Source organism: Pectinophora gossypiella, chromosome 7 (genome assembly GCF_024362695.1).
Source record: "Pectinophora gossypiella chromosome 7, ilPecGoss1.1, whole genome shotgun sequence".
Taxonomy (NCBI): domain Eukaryota; kingdom Metazoa; phylum Arthropoda; class Insecta; order Lepidoptera; family Gelechiidae; genus Pectinophora; species Pectinophora gossypiella.
In genome coordinates this window covers 5613830-5633153 of record NC_065410.1, presented here as the reverse complement: position 1 = coordinate 5633153, position 19324 = coordinate 5613830, and the positions used below count along the sequence as shown (strand labels likewise).

Sequence of the window (19324 nt, the reverse complement as noted above, 5' to 3'; positions counted from 1 at the left end):
TGACGCTGATTTGGCAGTTATAAAAGACACCAACTATAATAGATAGACACCTAGTGACTTACAGGTACCTACCATTACGGACATTACATGATTGAAACCATTTTTGGGTGTAACATACACTATAATTATTCAATAATATTAACAGTCTTATTATAATAACGCACCTTACGCACCACATGGGTATAAAATATACCTATAGAATTAATAACTAAATAAATAACTATATCTATTGGTAATATTATAATGTTGAAAAATACCTTTTATATTATCTAATTCTAAATATAGCAGAAATATATTAATAATGTTGGTGGCGTTATATCATTATGTACCTATATCTATCTATGATTAATAAAGTTGTCCTTAGCGCCAGCGCAGAACAAGAGCAGCCACGAAGGGATTATTTTCTGATACCACTAAAAATAACTTTATTCCCTTTGTCATAAAGTACAATATTGACGAGTAGGAGTACGAAATACTGCAAGCGTTTGCTCGAGTTGTTTATATTTGTTTGCGCTGACCCTTAGAAGACAAAACGCCCATTGGACTTGTTTTACAAGGCAAAGTGTGAAAGGAGTCTGTCATTGAAGGTGATATGTTTAAACAGTGATGGGTGGGTGGGCGCCCGCGAGGGCTGCCTCGTGGCCAGCACATGCGCCACGGTGTCGCGCACGTGCGCCCGCGGCACGTCCCCGCGCAGCGACAGCAGCCGCAGCAGCTGCTCCTCAGTTATGTCCGGGCACTTCTCCAGCATGCCGTGCAAGTCCAGCGACAACATCTCTATGTCTTGGCACTTCAGGACCTGCCACGAATAACACTTCTATTTGTATTTCACGTTCATTATTTTGAATATTTGAAAAGGTTATCGCACGAAAAATGCGGGCGAGATGTTTTATTTTTTTGTTATTTTACTACGTAGTTACTTGTACAGTCGATGACGAAGATAGTTCCATTTTGTTAGTGTTATTTTAGCTCAAGTCTTTAGTGAATTATGCTACATTTGCTGCCGTTCTTATACAAGAGATATCCTAAACATAAAAAGGTTTGACCTGCTTCTCCTGATTATGTTCGCTTTGTATTATTTCCAAGCTTTATATTACTAACTTCTACTCATTTCATAATAGTATGTAAATAATTATATTCCTTACCTCAGCTAGCATACTGATCACCTCGAAGGGCCAGTCAACGTTCACACCGTCGGGTGCGATTCTCCTGAAGAACGCTCGTATCTGATTCGCTTCTTTCACGATCTTCGTCGCCGCCTGCTGAGCTTCCTCCGCCGTTTTAAACGTCACTTTCTTAGACAACATGGCGGTTATATACTTCTTATAAACAAGGTTCTGTGCCTCGTTAATAACGTATTCGAAGTTTTTCTCCCGTAAGTGATTGTAGTCTTGGAAGTAATCTTCTAATGTAACGCAGATTGTGTCCACGGGAATGCTCGAAGGCAGCCATTTTGAAGTGAACAGGTCGTCAAAGTGAACTTCCAAATCCAGGAATGCTTCTTCCAGGAGTAGCCTGGCTGCTTCGTCTCGAAGATTCTATTATAGAAAGACAAAGAAACTGTTAAGCAATCGCAACAGCTAAATTCTAAGATTTCCATAAGTAAGAACGTAGTTGTAACACGACCCATTTCAGGGGAATCTGGCAGCTCTATAATAATACTGATGTCAATTAGGGTTAGGTTGCTCATCGACATTACAACTTACACCCCACACGTAAGAAAAAAACTGCTTAAGTATAATACATATAACATAACGGTAACTCCTTTATCAATTCGTATCGGGCGCTGAATTACATTTACCTCACCCCCTCTGGGTCTAACTTTAGTCTAAATGGTCGTAAGCTGCTGAGTAAAGGGCATTGTCTGTCTCGCTCACACTTACGCGTAAGGCGGCACACGGTAAAAATGAGATTTTTGTATGGAATATCCGGGGTGTCTCTATGCGATAAAGAGGAAAGGGGATGGCATTGACGCGAGGTATCGTGTTCACTAACGGGGCAGGAATATAATAAAGTACAGCCGACCTGGAATGTGTTGAGCATCCTGTCGAACTTGTCCTCGGCGGGCGGGTCGTGGCGGCCGGGCGGCCAGTGCCGCGCCTGCGTCTGCTGCGCCAGCCGCACCATCTGCTCGCTGTTGTTCACGATCGTGATCACGTGGTGCGTGAAGTACACCACGCGGGACCGGTCCGCGAAGTGCGAGTTCTAAACGACAGTCATATACCTACATTATATTACACTACATGTCACTTAGCCATGTGTGGCTGAGGGTAGGAAGATGGTACTGGCGACTCTGGCAGATTCAGTTCTAAAACTAGCTCTATCTCTTTCTTGAGCTTATCGTTAGAAAAGGACGACACTACTTTTCGAAAATTGAAGCGAATTAAGTATTTTAAATTAAGCGTTGTCCGTGAGAATCTGCATCTTTATATTTTGAAGGGGCATTTTTTTGGAGTAGAATCGTAGAAATCATTGTATTATTCGAACTTTGATAATTATATGTGTGTGATAGTTTTTTCCTGCAATAACAAAATGAACGAGACATAACAAAGTTCGCAATCGATAAAGTAACCGCCGCCGGTATCTTTTTAATACGAAATTGTCACGTCATAATAAATGTACGTAATGTATTCATATGTAATGTATATGTAGGTACGTGTGTATGTAATGTATGTATGTGTGGATTTTTCTGAACATAACATGGTACTCGTAGGAATTCCAAGTAGTCTTAATTTTTTCAACGTTATTTTATTATGGTTTAATTTAGATAACTTTTGATGATCTAATTATTGAACTTACCTTAAATTGTATGACTCCTTCTCGGTACATGTTTCCGTAGCGTGTGACTTGGTCAATGCTCAACAATAAAGCTTTGAATGTTATTTCTTTGCTTATTGTCTCTGTAACCTGAAATCATATATTATTGTAAAAGTAAAATCAGACGACATCCAACACGGTTCATTGATGAGAGATTTGAGTCGTGCAAGTCAAGGAGTTTTGAAACTTGGTGGAGTTCCGAACAACGCAGGAGACGAGGGCACGTGAATGCACTATATAATGTATCCATAGGTTCTGGTCGATCATCTGGAAGATTATGACGGGCGCGTGCGTGTGGTAGGCCTGCGAGCCAGGGTCCACGTCGGGAGCTGGTGCAGTGTATGTACTATTTATGTACCTGCAGGTTCTGGTCGATCATCTGAAATATGATGAATTGCGCGTGCGTGTGGTAGGCTTGCGAGCACGGGTCCACGTCGGGAGCTGGTGCAGTGTATGTAGGTACTATTTATGTACCTGCAGGTTCTGGTCGATCATCTGAAATATGACGGGCGCGTGCGTGTGGTAGGCTGGTGCAGTGTATGTACTATTTATGTACCTGCAGGTTCTGGTCGATCATCTGGAAGATGATGACGGGCGCGTGCGTGTGGTAGGCCTGCGAGCCGGGCTCCACGTCGGGCGGGGCCGCGCGCGCCCACTCCGCGCGTTCAGATTCTAGAGTCTTCTCCATCCACTCCATGTAGTTAGACTCCATTTTCTGGCAATAAATGTTGAATACAACCTCAACTGGATTGCTACCATAAGGCATAAAAACAAACTTGAACCGGCACTTAATGCCTGTTGCTCAATACATTTTGTACTCATTTTAGCAAGCTACCCGTCTTATAGACAAAATAGCTTTCCGCCCGCGACCCAGTCCGCATGAACTTATATTTTTTGCATTCAGATATAGCCTATGTCAGTCAGATATAATGTTTTTATGGTGAAAGAATTCTCTTCCTATAAACAAATTTTACTATCTTTATCTTAGTTTAGATGTGGTTTTATCCATTTATCACATCGCGCGCGATATGTAGATGCTTATTACTATTGACAAACTTGCGGCTTTCATAGAGGAACTTTGTTAAAATGTTTATATTGGAGTTTAACATACAAGTAAATGTTTTATTTCTTAAAACTTGCCTGTAAGTATTCGTCCTGTAATCTTTGCATGGTTTCATGATTGAGCAGCGGCGGTAGAGTGGTCACGTCGATGTTTAGTTCGGGACTGCCCATCAGTTCTTGTCCAGGGTATGTGTTGAGGACCCACGACAGCAGGGTCACATACTCATTGCCTTCCAAACCATTTAGTACTACGTCTTGAAGCTGAAATGTTTTGATACTCTACATAGCACTGACACAAATTTGCATTGAGTTTATGTAAAAGTTCTTATATAACAAGTTAAATATGATAAAAAATAGAATACTAATGTACTCGTATTTTTTAAAGTTGTTATGAATAGAATATAGAAGACGATATGATGTGCAGGGTAACAATTAAATGGAAAATTGTATTAAGTCATACTCACACTACTAGACAAGCAAGTGTGGTACATGTTAACATATTTGTTAACAATGTCATAGTGTGGCGGGAAGCAGGGCACGCATAAAGTCTTGACGACTCTCAAGTCTTCCAATATGAGCTGCCTGGTCAGTTCCAAGTAGCGAATCAACCACAGTTTGTTGTCTTCTCGCTCGTCGACGCGCGTGCCTTCTATACGCTGAGCTACAGCGCACTCAAGGACTTCAAAGGCTTTGGTTCGCCAGTTTTTAGGACGCCCTGGAGGCATGAAGCCTGTTTGGTTTTGTTGCTAAAATATTAAAAGACAATAGAATTTAAAGGTGAAATCTCTGTTAACTTGGCAACAGATCAGGTGAAAGATTTATGGAACTATACCTAACATACATACATAAAGTTACGCCTATTTCCCACTGGAGTAAGCAGAGACTATGGAATTCCATTTGCTTAGATCCTGACACACTTCTCATGGTTCCTCCACATACATCATTCGCTTCATACACGCACGCCGGTTCAGAGTAGATCATACTAAACCTTTTCTAAGGACATCTCTAATTTGGTCAATGTAAGTTCTTCTAGGTCTTCCTCTGCCAGCCCTACCATCAACTTTCGCTTTATATACCTAAATATTTATTATAAAGAGTAGTAGTTGTTACACATATTAACAAAATTCACAAAGAAAAGATGTAACAAGAGGTGAGTTTATAATTTACTAAAAACATAAGAATAATTTGTCAATATTATCAGCTTTTTAATTATAAAGGGCATCAAAATTGTATTACCTGTAAAGCCATTTGATCCCGCTTTTCTTCTCTCTCTATAATCCTCAGAGCTGTGACTATTACTGTGGGTTCCTTGCGCACTGTGTTCAAGGTACGCGCTAGAATAAGCTTAATCTGTTTCTCCAGAAGATTGGAAACCATTTCTACATCTTCAAAGTATGCTTTTAGCATTATTTTATCATGTGAAGACTGGTTTGGTAGCCTATGTAGTTCATATAGAAGATCATCTCTTGAATTTTCCAAGTCATTTAGGCACTATAACAACATGAGAAAATAAGTATAATTACTGTACTAAACTTATAGAATAATTTATAAATAATATAATATAAGCCATTTCAGATTTTCTGGTAAATATTTTACTAAGTTGATCTGACTATGAAAGCAATAGTTGTCTATGGCCAATAAAGTGTTTATTTTGTCTGGAAACAGATGTAGGGACCTGTATGTATACATAGTCAAAAACAAATTTGTTAATTAAAAATTTTAGTGGGACCAGGGGGCCACATTGCAATTCATCTAAGAAAGCAATATTGCTATTTGACATTTGTTTATTTGCTCACTTACTTTTATATGTGCAAATGTCAAATTGCAATATTGCTTTTTTAGATGAATTGCTGATGTGGCCTTTTTAACCCCCCCAGTTGATATACCTGATGCGCATGTAACAGCTTTCCCTCTCCAATCCACTGTTTGGTTTTGGCAACACTCTCTGGCACAGTGAAAATGTGCTTGAGGCTGTCCATTGCAGTCACATACTGAGAATGACGGGAGTCTTCCTCCCGCACAGCTTGAAGGGACGCAACTAATGGGGGAACACTCTTAAATAGCTCCTCTAGCTCATCCATTCTGAAGGACAGAAACAGGACATCATCATTATCTCCGTGGTGTTGTTGTTTTTACAGGATCTGCTAAGTAACAGGTTAATTCTAGTTCTGTGCAATAAAGTATATTTGATTTGATTTAAGTAAACTCCGTTCCAAACAGATCCATTTTCTTACAGAAGCTTCCGACTGAGTTAGGGATATAAACAAGACAATTATGAAAGTAATAATACAATAGAATCACGATAGAACAACCCTGAAGGGACCAACAATATTCCATTGTTTTGTTTCAATATATAAATAACATCGCACAAATTAGTTGGTCACTTCAATCAAAGTTGTACTCAGTGGATTCTACTGTAATATAATATTATGAAAAGACCGTTGCTTTTTCTTCTAATTATCTAAGAAATTTTAATTTATGATTTAGATTTTTATTACAACTTACTTTGCATCAATTTGTTGTACATCATCAAGACATTCTTGGAGTTGTTTTAATCCTACACTTACTCCATCCAACTTGCCTTGCACAGCTGATTTCAACTGAGCTTCAATCGAGGCTTTTTTGTGAGTTATTCTCTTCTTATATTGTTCGACCTATAAAATTATAGTTAATTATTATTACAGGTACTACACATATTTTTTATTATTATAAAAATTACGTATTTCTTTTTCAAAAATTGTTTGTCAAAACAAAAAGTATCACTTAGTACATTACTTTTTCTAGTTGCCCAGGCCTTTGCATCATGTTCATCACCATTTTTTCTGCTGCTGCTTTTGCTTCTTCTTCGATTTCATCCATAGTACTCATATTTATTTATTATATATTTGGAGCAATAATGTAAAATAATCAAAATAACTGAGTAATTTAATTCGTGTTAATACCACCTCCCAATCAACTCACTCACTCATTCACTCTGTTTTTTTTTTTTGCTAGTTCAACTGTCATTTTTGTTTCTTTCTTTCCGAAGAAAAGACAAAGAACTATTTAGTTTATACTGCCACATTTGAAGGTTTTTATTTTTCATTCTTGGAAATTATTTGTTTCGTGCTTATTTAACTTACTTGTAAACATTTTTCTTCCTTCGAATTTTTAACTAAACGTTGTGGTTATACTGGTTATATATCCTCATTGGTTCACTTCAAATCAAACGTCTGTTTGTCGTCATCGTCCAAAATTCATACCTACATCAGTAAACAGAACAGCTGATTAATAACGTCATTTATGACATTTTTGTCTGGCGTTCACATTCACGAGTTCGTTCACGTTGTTTCCCAACCCCAACTTGAATGTTGAGATAATGGTTTACGTGTATTATTTAGATAAGCTAATGTAAAATTGTGACTAAAGTAGATGAATACGTGTCAATTAATACGAATTAATTGTGTAAAATAAGAGTAGTGCTATTCATAATGTGGTCAGTGTTGATATTGATAATATTGTCAGTAGTAGCTTATCTTATCACTGATGAACTGATACCAAAACTGAAGGACTTGTTCATAAAAGCCGGTCTATTTGGCGTTGACTTGTGCAAGACTAGCACAAATAAGGTGTAAGTTTCTTAGGAGATTTTATGTAAAATGTTCTAACTGTATACTATAAATTAAACTTATTTCTTGTTCTTTCCAGACCTGAAGCAATAGGCGTTGTATCAGGATGTGTATTTCTAGTTACAAGTTTTCTATTTATACCAATCGTATTTGGATATGGTCTAATAGATAGACAACATTTTCCGCATAATGAGGTAGGTAAAAATTTATTAATCAACTAAAATAGGTAGAATTTAGTTAAGTAAGTCATAAAAGTTTGCTATTTAACTATTGCCATGATAACTTGCAATGGCTGTAAAGAGTACTAAACTGTTTTTGATCATAAAAATACTATATTATCAACTATTTCCAGTTTGCTGAATTTCTGGCTGCTTTGCTCTCCATTTGCTGTATGTTGCTACTGGGCTTCGCTGATGATGTCCTGGACTTGAGATGGAGGTATAAGCTGCTCCTCCCCACAATTGCATCACTGCCCCTTCTGGTAGTTTACTATGTCAACTTTAACTCCACTACCTTTGTCATACCTATACCACTGAGACAATGGCTAGGGACATCACTGAATATTGGTAAGCACTTGTTAATATTGTTACTTGTACAGAAATATCCCATCAACTTGGTTATTTATTTTGTTTTCATAAAATTTCAGGGCTCCTCTATTACATCTATATGGGGATGCTAGCAGTCTTCTGCACTAATGCAATAAACATTCTGGCTGGCATCAATGGATTAGAAGTGGGTCAATCTGTTGTGATTGCTCTCTCTATAATATTGTTTGACATATCTGAACTTAGAGGAGACCAGTACAAAGCACACATGTTTTCCCTGTACATCATGATACCATACCTTGCTACTACCCTGGCCCTGCTGAAACATAATTGGTAAGCCTTCATTGCTAACTAGTCACTATACAATATTTGCAAAGAATATTTGAGGGAACTAATTTAAATAATTATTTACAGGTACCCATCAAAAGTATTTGTTGGAGACACATTTTGTTATGTGTCAGGCATGACATTTGCAGTGGTAGGAATACTTGGTCATTTTAGTAAAACAGTCCTCTTGTTTTTTATACCTCAAGTTATAAACTTTTTATATTCTGTGCCACAGTTATTTCACATAATTCCATGCCCTAGACATAGGCTGCCCAAGCACAGGGCCGAAACAGACTTGCTCATGGCAAGTAGAACTATTTTAGTAAAAAAGGAAATAAGTTCCTTGCAGAAATTTGTACTCCAGGTGTTATCATTGTTACATTTAGTTGATAGAACAGAAGATGGTGATAGTATAACAATTAACAATATGACTTTAATCAATTTGTTTTTAATTAAGTTTGGGCCAATGTCAGAAATCAAGCTGACTATGATTCTTTTAATTTTCCAATTTCTGTGTACTGGAATTGCATTTTTGATTCGGTATCCTATGGCATCCTATTTTTATGATTCATAACATGCATTTCTTGCTATTTGTTATCAATTTGGCTGTAATGTATGGTGTAAGTAATCTCATAAAAAAAATGTAAGTGAGATTGTGATAATGATAATAATAGGTATAAGACAAAAGTGAAAGATATAGGTAACTGCATGTTCGATTATCTACTATTATGTAAAAGTCTTGTGCCTAGACTTCATTAGTGGCCTTGCAAACTAAACTAGATATCACACCATTACCATTGTAAATAATCTACACATGACATTATCCAAGCTGCTTCTGAATCAATATTATAATTATTGAATATTTCAATATTCTTTTATAATAAATAAATAAATTATTGTCCATCTGAGTGCTTTATTCTTTTATCAATATAATTTACATACATTTCAGGGTTTGCAAAATACTGTTTATGACTTGTAAAAACACTAGTATATGGTTTAGTAATAAATGGACTAGTATTATCCTTAGAAAACATAACACTAGCTGGCTAATTTTAATTTTGCAGTTCTAAGGAAGCATACATCAGTGATTTTACCAGTCAGTATTCATAATTTATTTACATATATTTTGAAACTTAAGTATAAACAGCCCTAACCAAAATGTTAAATAATAAATACTGTTGTATGTCAGTTATTACACTGCAGTGCTGTAAGCTGTATGGACAGAACTTCATTAAAAAGCAGTAATCAAAGCTTGCCATTTACATTAAAAACGAATTACATTTTAATTCATGCATCACAAAGCCGTAATTATTTTGGTATTCAAAGTGTGAACAGATATATTTTTTACATAAAAAGCCCTTTAATTGAAAGCACCATTTTATTTTATCTATTACTATATAAATGAATGGAGAGCAGCTTGTTTATATATACATAAACATTATCTACAGTCATATAATATTTATGAAGTGGAGTTTAATAACTTTCATAATTAACAACCACATTATCTTTGGTTCTACTATTATGTAGCCAGACAGGGTCCGATTTATGTTAAACAATATAATATATTTATTATGAAGACTTACATAGTAGAACTGCTTTGTAGCCTCCATAGTGTATTTCATGACCTACTTAAAAAAAATAGAATTACATACAACTAGTTTAGCCAAATATCATACAATATATTGTCTTCAGAGTCATTCTCATTTATGACTCGAAGTGTCTTGAGAGTTTGCAAGTAGAAGGTTAATTCTGATGTGACCACTCCATGTTGAGGACTACCATTTGCTACTATATTCATTTTAACTAATTGCTCTCTTAATTTGTCCTTAAAGTTATCATGTACTCTTTTATAAATGGTCCTTATTTGATCAATTGGTAAAATATCAATTAGAGCTTCATGTAATTTAACTAAATGTTTGGAAATACTTCGGAATGTTTGCGATGGAACAGGAGGTTTAGCATCCCACCCAGATAACTGTGATCCTAACATATTACTTACTATGAGGCAAATCTTATTTTCTATTTCTTGCTTATGGCTAACTATATCACTTTCAATATTACCAAAGCCATTGAGAGATAGTTCTTTAGAATGAAGTTTTTCTAGATGCCCCCTTATGAGGGGCAGCAACCAAAGAATGACTTGTAGAGATCTTGAAACCAGTGCCAAGTTGGATGTAGATATTGTTTTCAACCCTGCACTCTGTATTGCGCCCGCACCCAGCACCAACTGACAGCACCGAGAATTGAACAACCTGATCAGCTCCAACATACAATGAACTAAATACTGCACTATAACAGGAGATTGCTTTGTTGCATCACAATATTCTAGTAATATTTTTATCAAAAGTTGTACTGTTGCAACTACAGCATAATTTTCTTTATTTATAATTAAGTATTTGCCATCTGACTTTCTTGTTTCATTGTGTACTGTGTTGAGTATCTCTCCTTTATCACATATCTGATCTATTGCATTCTGCAGTTCACTGCTAACTTCTGCTGTTTTCCATCGTTCAGCATTGAGAGTGGAAGTCAGTTGTGATCTACGCTCGGTGTGTAAGCTTTGTATGTTTTTCATAGCAAAACTTCTTAATGCAAGTCTCAGTGCATTACTACTATGGCTAGTTATCTTTTCCATATCATCAGATAAATCTTCTATTAACTCTGTCAATTTAGACAACTGAGCCAGGCCCGAAAATACATAGTCTTTTTCATTTTTAGTCACCATGAGGTTGGCACACCTTTCACTACAATAGTCTGACAGCGACACAATCATCTTTTTTAATTTTTCTTCTACTGATGCCAATTCATCAGGAGTCCACATTTCTTCACTTTCATTTCCAGTTACATCATCCATCTGACTAATTTCAATTATTAAATTGTGTAAAGATAATATTCTTTTAAATAGATTTATTAAGTTTGGAGATATTTTCTGAAGGAAAGTTATTCCTTCATTACATAGAAGCCAAGTGTTGTCAGAGTTAGTCCCCCTCAACACAATTTCTGTATTTCCATCTCTTTCTGAGATTATTTCAATCACACACTGTTTTATTGTTGCTTGGATTGAAGTCATTGCTTCTATCTTGAATGTGTCTATAAAATCAAATTCCTTTAGACGAAGTATTCCAGAAACAATGGATACTATTTTGTCTCTTTCTGGTATATCAGTCTGATCTGTTGGAGGTCTATTAAAGTCTGATACTATGAATCTTTGGAATTCATTACTTAACATTTTATGAATTAATCTCTTCATTTCAGTCAGTTGTGGAGACAAGTGTCTAAATGCCTGGATACCAGAAAGACGAGTAGATAATACCTTTTGTGTGGAACTGATTAGATCCAGTGCAGCTACATAATCTGAGGTACTCAGCAGCAGTTGAATCATGGGTTGGGTCTGCTGTACAGTCCCCATTAACTTTAATAGTTCATGTACATTTGTAACATTGTGGTTGATTCTTGTCAAGCTGACCAGTTTTAAGGGGCTTTCTGTCAAATTTCCTTTGACTTTTGTGATACTTTGCCTGGTTTGTTGGACAGTTTTTACTGCATTCGCCATCTGTTCCATAATAGTATCATGCGAAAGCATAGCATGAAAAAATGCATCAGATTTTTGAGCTACCTGTTTAGATATTTTCATCTCAATTACATCCAAATATGTGCTTAATGTTTCTTGAAGAGTTCTTATGGCCATACTTTGATCCTCAGAGTCAACAAGATTAGGAAAAACTTTATGAAAAACATCAGGGTTGCTCAGTGGTAATGAAGGTTCATAAAATATCTCAGGTATCTCACATACATTCTCTACTGTAGGTGTTTTTGTTTTGGCTGGGACATTTTCTTTAAGTTTACAATGTCTGCGATATCTTTTAGCAATTTTTTTGCAGTATGACTCAAAATGCAATAAGGTGATTTCAGGTAAATATGGACTTGGTTGTATGTCTATTTTGTCCACAAAACTATCACCCCATGTTTTAGTGAAAAAATTTGTTTGTTTACCTCTGTTAGGGTCATTCAATACTGCAGGAAGATTTTGTGATGAAGAATAAAATGTCCAGTCTTCTGTAACATCTTTTTCGTATAAGTGATACTCCCTTACGTGATATTTAAATCCCGCTTTACGTAAATCTCCAAACTGTATGGCTGAGCAAATTCCATTTTGTCCATATTGGCAGAGTACGATCGACCCCTCCTTAATACTGTGTTTGTCGTGGATATGCCTGAAAATAAAAAAGACCAAGTCATTCAAAGCTACTGCATGACTAATTAACGCTAATATAATTACAAGGAGTGTAAATAACCTTTCGAATTCCGTGGCAGTGCTGAACAGGAGACTCGGACAGTGGACACAGTTTTGCCAAGCTGGCGTTTTCTTACAAGGAATGGAATTGTCCTCCATACCATTTTTATTTCAAACGGCAGTACAATATTTCAAAAATGCTTCGAAGTCTTATATATTATCATCTAGAAAGTCGATTTTCGTTAAAACTCATGATGATGATAAATTGAATGACAGCCACACGACATCTACATGTCAAACTGACGTTCGATTTTTTTTTAGGATAGTGCAGGGTTGCCTAACACGTATTTACAATTACCCCATTTTGTACAAAAAAAAAACAATATACTATTACAGAAATAATTTCCAATTTGAAAGCTAGGAAATTCTTATGTTATAATATTACACTACATTCTCCGGCGAAATGGATCAAGTTGTCAAATTTGACTTTCCAGTTACGTTCCTCAAAAAAATAATAGATGGCGCTGTACACAGTTACCTTCCTTTACCCTCCTAATTTGATGGATAACAGACATGTGCATCGTTTGTTTTTGTTTTTGGGTATAAAAAATGACCCTTGATATTATACCCAGGCGCAATACATCCTCCACCCTTTATTATTTTGATCAAAATAAAGAGAAGCATTATAGGTATATTCTATACCATATCTGATCCATATATCAAACAACAAATATTTTTATATATGCCTCTGCCATTATAATTTTAAATGATTATGTACCGGAGCAATAGGAAAATAGGTAATTATCACGTTAAATCTGTACAACGCCATCTATATATTTTTTTAAAGAACGTAGCCTGGAAAGTTCCTCATTTTGGTGTTATTTTTTTGTTTCCCCAAATTTTCGAAAATTAATCCTAATCTGGCAACCCTATGATAGTGACAGACAGGGCTGCCAGATGTACGATTTAAATCGTACACGTACGATTTTTTGGCATTTCTACTCATGTACGATCGCAAGACTACGATCGTACGGATAATGTACGATTTTTCGGTACCTGGCGACATTTCGTAATAAAACAAATGTGTTACTCTGGCAGCTTTGATTTTTTTCAACGTTGCAGGCATTTTTTAATCACAAGTGCAGAAGAAATTAAAAAAGATACGATTTAGATGGCGCCATTCTATCGGAACTGGACTGTCTTGAACCTACCAATGCTGTTTCCAGTAATTACAGTAAAAAGTACCGACGTTACTGCTACTCATGATACTGGTCCCAAGAATAATAAAACCCGAGGACATGCAAGTGATGCAGGCGATAGATGACGAATAGCGCAGTGTTCCGAATAAAAAAAAAAATTAACCTCAGAAAATTAGTATAAGTCTAATAAACAGTTTTATTGCATTATTTTTCTGATTCTTAACGAATTATTCTCATTTTTCATAAAAACTTTGAACTTTTAAGTTGTACTATCTTTTCATTTCAAAATTTCCTTGGAATACGATTTTTTTGTAGTTGACGTACGATCATGCCTTTTTTTCATCTGGCAGCCCTGGTGACAGAATTTCTTTTTGTTGTTATTAATTTTGTGATGGGCTAAAGTTTTACACTAACAGCCTATTCTTTTGATCATGAAATCCTGACAAATCCTAATGATCCATCAATTTGAATATCGTTCACATAATACGATACAATTGGTTATTCATTGCGTAGCTTGAAACACTAGATTTTTAACTACCTTATAGGAAGGTAGGTGTATAGGAAATGGGTGTTAAAATACTGATAATGCAGATATGTTTCAGAAAATTTATAAAGTGGTGTTTACCTGAAGGGCACAGCTAGATGTTATAGACCGGTGAGCATGAGACAAAGAAAACTCCCTTTGAATTTGTACAATGTATAATTTTGAATATATAAATTTATTTAGTTAACCATAGGTAGGTCAAAAACCCTATGGAGGGAGACAGGTCGCGCTTTGGTCCGTCAGGTTAATTGTCACTCCGTAACAACCATGGGATATCACTATGTTTAAAAACACTGTCCGTACACCTGTAGGCACCTCACTTACTCGAGGACCTCCGACTATCAGGCCTACCTGAGGCGTTCCGAAATACCGTACAGGTGATGAGTTGAGGCCGGCTCAGGCCAGGGCGTGCTGGACGATGGCGGCGCAGCGGGCCAACTGTTACGCAGCTGGCGGGCTGCACGTCCACCGGTCAACCTCGCAGACCTTCACCAGGCCTTATCCGGTGTGTTGACAAAAGGAGGGGCACGGCACATCCACATGCGCGCCGCACAAAGGAAAGCTTCGACGTGCAAACAACCAAGGCAAGCTCCGCCGAAATGAAGCTTGAAATAACTTGCAAACGCAGAAGAAAACAGTAGCAATCTTCATTCACAAAATCATTGTTGAAATCATCTGATCCAATCATAAACTTCTTCTTAGATTAAAACTTGCAAAAACTTAAAACTTGTTAAAACTTTAAAGAAAAAACCCATCTGCAACAAGGAATGGCAATGATTAGCATGTGGTTCAGCTGACAGCGTGGCAATGCAACTCACGAGTGTAAAACAAAGAAAATAACTTACAGGTTCATCCGGGATAGTTGGGCATCGCTCGGATGAAACCTAAACCCACCCACTGGACCTTCGGCGATGGGATTTCAGTGATGTTGCTGAAAACAAGGACCTCGAGGTTATCACAAAGTTGGTGCAAAAATATGCACGAAGAATTGCGAGGACTCACCATCTCGGTTAAGTTGTTTATTTAAATTGAGACATCGGCTCTTGATGTCGCCGATAAATCGTGGCTTTTAATTTGCCCACATTATAGTTACGGCAGTGGAGTCTCCGGCGCTCTCGCGACGTCCCCACTTTCCATAACCTGTCTCTCAGCTCAGCCAGCTGTCAGTCTGACACACGAACCAACAATGTTGCCAACCAAAATAAAATCTATCAAACCATAAATTCGCCGAATCAACGACAACAATCGATCGACTTGTTTGATCCCAAAATTTAAACAATATAATTATAATATATCAAAAATAAATGTTGCAGACAATTTTAATATACCAAATTTGAAGAAAATAAAATAATTAAAAATATTCGGGCCCATCGATAACCCTGCAGCGCCATCTGTGATTTCCTGCGAGTAAAATATAAAAACAACGTTATATCGCCAGAAACCACAAGATGTCGCTACAAGGCTCGTTGGTCCGAAATGCTTCGTTACAAGCTTTTGTTTCTATCTCTGATTACATTATACCATTCATTACTGAACACATGCCAAACACCAACTATTTATCGTTCCGATTCGCCTGGAAGCCTGGAACAGATCAATCGTGCGTGCCGAAACATTGACTTCTTTAGAATATGTTGGAGTCAAAGACTAAGTTGGAGTGATTACTTTTTTACTTCCATGATTCTTCAAACTTCAGAGTTATGTATACATGTATACTTTCCAAGACAACAAGATCAAAAGATTAACGGTTCTCTATTTTTACGCATAAATTTTAATGTAATAATTTACCATGGCATAATGTTACTTGTCCTATTGGAGAACTGGATTGGATTGGAATTATTACATTAAAATTTAGTTAGTTACGCATCGTATTAATCATTATTAATTTGTCATAACTTTTTAAGCATAATTTTGAAACTCAACTACTTTAAGCATAATAATTAATGACAATAATGATATATAAGCATAATTATTATTAAATTATACTCCGAAAAAGAAAAGTTTTGGCACAACTTTGAACATTTCCGAAACTTACTTTTTCCTTGGCTGCATTTGGTTCATGATTGTGACTTTTTATATTTTTTGACTCTACTTCATGCTGTTGGTCATCATTCAGCATACTTTTCGTGTGTAAGATAAACATGCTGGCGGCGTAGGGGTGGCCCTTAGGCCACCCCCGCCGCACCCTAACCTACTGTTATGCCTTGAAAAAATTATGACATAACACTATTATTCCAAAAAATATAATTATGGATACCTATTTATATGCGAATCAAATTTATACCAACAAATATTAGTCCTAAAATAAGTTATACCTAACAAACCAGTATTCTTAGATGTTATTATGGGAAAGTACTATTATGCTTAAAAACGTTATGCGAAAAGGATAATGATAATTAAAATTATGACAAAACCATTTATGCATTTTAAGAGAATCCCAAGATTAACATACGGATACCCACCCCCTTTGCCTCACCGGACATTGGGGGGGGGGGGGGGGGGGTTTACATAAACCTAGCTTAGCCGCTGGTTTTTAGTATACGTAGTATTATTCCTTGTTCTATGCCCTTGTTCATCTTCTATCGAGCGGGTTGCGAGATTGTTGATCAACTACAACAACCCTGGACCCTGGTCTGGTGTCAGGATTATTATTGAGCCGCCATAGGCCCCTGACCTAACATGGCTTACATGGCTCATGTAACGAATAGTCGTTACATATACATAAGTTTCATACTTATATACATATATAAGTATGAAAAAAGTGGGGCGGAAAGATTTTTGCTTAAATAACGTAAAAAGACCACAGTGCCCGATTAGCCTTCCAACGTTCCGCAGGAGCTGCATATTGCCGCGATGACTTCGGCGAGTGCGGCGGGTCACGCACCTGCCTACTACGGTCTAGGCTAGGAGCGCGTTCACCTTTAAGAGCGCGCAAAAAATAGCAGAAATAAATGCTGTATACTTAAATAAAGGTCGTTATTTCAACATGACTGCTTTAATCGATATGTCTATAAAGTAAGTACTTATCACTACGCAAACAAGTTACACTTTCCTTACCTACTTTTTAATTTTAATTCAATATTTTAATCATTATTATGGAAATAAAATTGACCAGGTTTATTTTAACGGTCCGCGGGTGGTCCGTGTTGCTCTATGTATTTATTTATTCCTTTTGGCAGTGGTAGCAGGCACAAGATACCGCCGACTTGAACACTAGATTTCGTACGCCATCCAAACAAAGGGCCTTGGCTTGCACCTGTAAGAAAAATATGTTTAGAGAACAATCTTCAGTTTAGTGTACCTACTTACCATAACATAAGCTCACAACGATATCCCAATTGGGGTAGATAAGTCGGAAGAAGTACACCCATCACAAGATGAACTAAGTACCCACGCGTCACCGAGCTTCCTGTTAAACCAACGTGAACCGTATCGCCATCTGTTGGGAATCTTGCGAAGGGTTTTATATGAATTAAACCAAGAAGTACGACAGACTATGTAATCAAGTACATGTTACAGTGCCTAATGACTAAGAGGACAATAATCCTCGTAATAATAAGAAATATCGGCGACATGCGACGGTTTTGCATTATGAAAGCATCAGGCGCTTGAACACCGTCTATAATGGCCGAGCCTACTACTAAATGGTTTCGATTAACTTGTGTACTTACGTCTTCTGACTCCATAATGTTGCAGCATTGGCCGAGTGAGGTGACTGGGTGCCGCTTGAACCCTAGCATGATGCTGGGCAAAGACCAGGACTCACAGAACCCTCGACAGGCGTTAGTGGTGATGTTGAACGGTAGGCAGTCTGGGATGCTGATGTTCCTCGTATGTCCTGAAAGGCAAGTGTCGAGGTGAAATATTTTAACGAGATATGCAACGAGGCCAAGTCGGTACCGCCGGACAACGCGCAGTGGACGGTTCCGCATAGGTAATTGTCCGTCACAATATATCTATAATAAGCACTACAAACTATTACGGGTTTACATTATAAACTAATAACATAATATAACCTCAAGACTATATTCCAATTGGGGTAGATAGAGGAACATTCATCGCAAGATAACTAACAAACTAGTTACTTACGTAAAATCTTCGTACTTTTGAAGCCTATTTACTCAGCTGAGATAGGTAGGCAGGTACGTTATTTTTTTAAAATTTTGAAAATCGAACTTTTTATTTTACTTATCCTTGAAAGAAGCTAAACTAAACTTTTTATTTTACCTATTTTCTACCGCAGTACCGGAAGTCTTTCGGGGCGCGGGAGGCAGGAGACAAACTTAAACAATTCGAACATTACAAATACTATATCCGTCTTCGGAACGCTTCCGGTACCACCTCTGTGTGCTTTTTAATAATAGAAAAAAGCGAACCAATGCGGTGACATCCTGGCTTTCTCCACGATTCGGCAGCAAGAACGTGACTGAAGGAAATGAGAAGCACCAGAAACCTTAGAAACATCCTGGATCTAAATCAAACAAAAGCACCCTATGGAATAAAATTACTTAGTGAAGATCCTCTTTTTATTCTCAATTTCGTTTCAGGGGTTGTCAACTTTCATACGATTGACGACGGTTTTAGTTAGTTAGAGGTACTAGTTACATGCTCATCTAAGTATCAGTATGGGTGGAATGTACATTTCTATACAGTGATTCCTCACATAATCATAACACAAATATCATGAACTACTTAATTGGCGCATCTAAATCTCTAAATCATGTTCGTAATTTTCGTAAGTTACTAGGAAAAAATTTTGAACGACAAGACAAAAAAAAATTGTTATAATTTTGAACCATTAGGCTCAAAAGGCCACAGGGCCAAAGTATTCAGCCAGACCCAATTATTTAAAAAGGTTTGTAATATCTGCCATGCGTAATTTTATATCAGTTTTATGGACATGTTTAGTTTTCGCCTCATAAAGCAATTAGCAGTGACGCTCAACTCTACTGCGTTATGGGGCGAACAATGACGGGGGAAGGAATAATGAC

The 19324-nt window shown here is 36.9% G+C and overlaps 4 protein-coding genes and 1 long non-coding RNA gene across 5 annotated transcripts; 1 reads left to right on the top strand and 4 right to left on the bottom strand.

The window, feature by feature from the left end:
- Window positions 1-95: 95 nt before the first annotated feature.
- On the bottom strand, window positions 96-6865 carry LOC126368340 (exocyst complex component 3). Its single transcript, XM_050012251.1, has 11 exons — window positions 6655-6865; window positions 6385-6533; window positions 5766-5961; window positions 5116-5370; window positions 4344-4625; window positions 3958-4140; window positions 3374-3532; window positions 2800-2907; window positions 2026-2205; window positions 1146-1538; window positions 96-799 (listed from the first exon to the last, which is right to left on the bottom strand). Exons 1-11 carry the CDS (start codon window positions 6745-6747, stop codon window positions 551-553), a joined length of 2247 nt encoding a protein of 748 aa, XP_049868208.1. The 5' UTR covers window positions 6748-6865; the 3' UTR covers window positions 96-550.
- A 295-nt stretch (window positions 6866-7160) lies between these two features.
- LOC126368343 (UDP-N-acetylglucosamine--dolichyl-phosphate N-acetylglucosaminephosphotransferase) lies at window positions 7161-9264 on the top strand. Its single transcript, XM_050012255.1, has 5 exons — window positions 7161-7489; window positions 7567-7681; window positions 7840-8053; window positions 8134-8365; window positions 8447-9264. The coding sequence occupies exons 1-5, from the start codon at window positions 7350-7352 to the stop codon at window positions 8931-8933; spliced, it is 1188 nt and encodes a 395-aa protein (XP_049868212.1). The 5' UTR covers window positions 7161-7349; the 3' UTR covers window positions 8934-9264.
- Window positions 9253-13247, bottom strand: LOC126368338 (vacuolar protein sorting-associated protein 54). The gene is made up of 2 exons (XM_050012250.1): window positions 12655-13247; window positions 9253-12573 (listed from the first exon to the last, which is right to left on the bottom strand). The coding sequence occupies exons 1-2, from the start codon at window positions 12750-12752 to the stop codon at window positions 10014-10016; spliced, it is 2658 nt and encodes an 885-aa protein (XP_049868207.1). The 5' UTR covers window positions 12753-13247; the 3' UTR covers window positions 9253-10013.
- Window positions 13248-13380: 133 nt separating this feature from the next.
- Window positions 13381-15475, bottom strand: LOC126368347 (uncharacterized). The gene is made up of 3 exons (XR_007566576.1): window positions 15339-15475; window positions 15182-15267; window positions 13381-15091 (listed from the first exon to the last, which is right to left on the bottom strand). It is a non-coding gene; the product is annotated as an uncharacterized LOC126368347 (long non-coding RNA).
- A 1656-nt stretch (window positions 15476-17131) lies between these two features.
- Window positions 17132-18892, bottom strand: LOC126368346 (thyrostimulin alpha-2 subunit). Its single transcript, XM_050012260.1, has 3 exons — window positions 18710-18892; window positions 18005-18171; window positions 17132-17589 (listed from the first exon to the last, which is right to left on the bottom strand). The coding sequence occupies exons 1-3, from the start codon at window positions 18795-18797 to the stop codon at window positions 17497-17499; spliced, it is 348 nt and encodes a 115-aa protein (XP_049868217.1). The 5' UTR covers window positions 18798-18892; the 3' UTR covers window positions 17132-17496.
- Window positions 18893-19324: the final 432 nt, after the last annotated feature.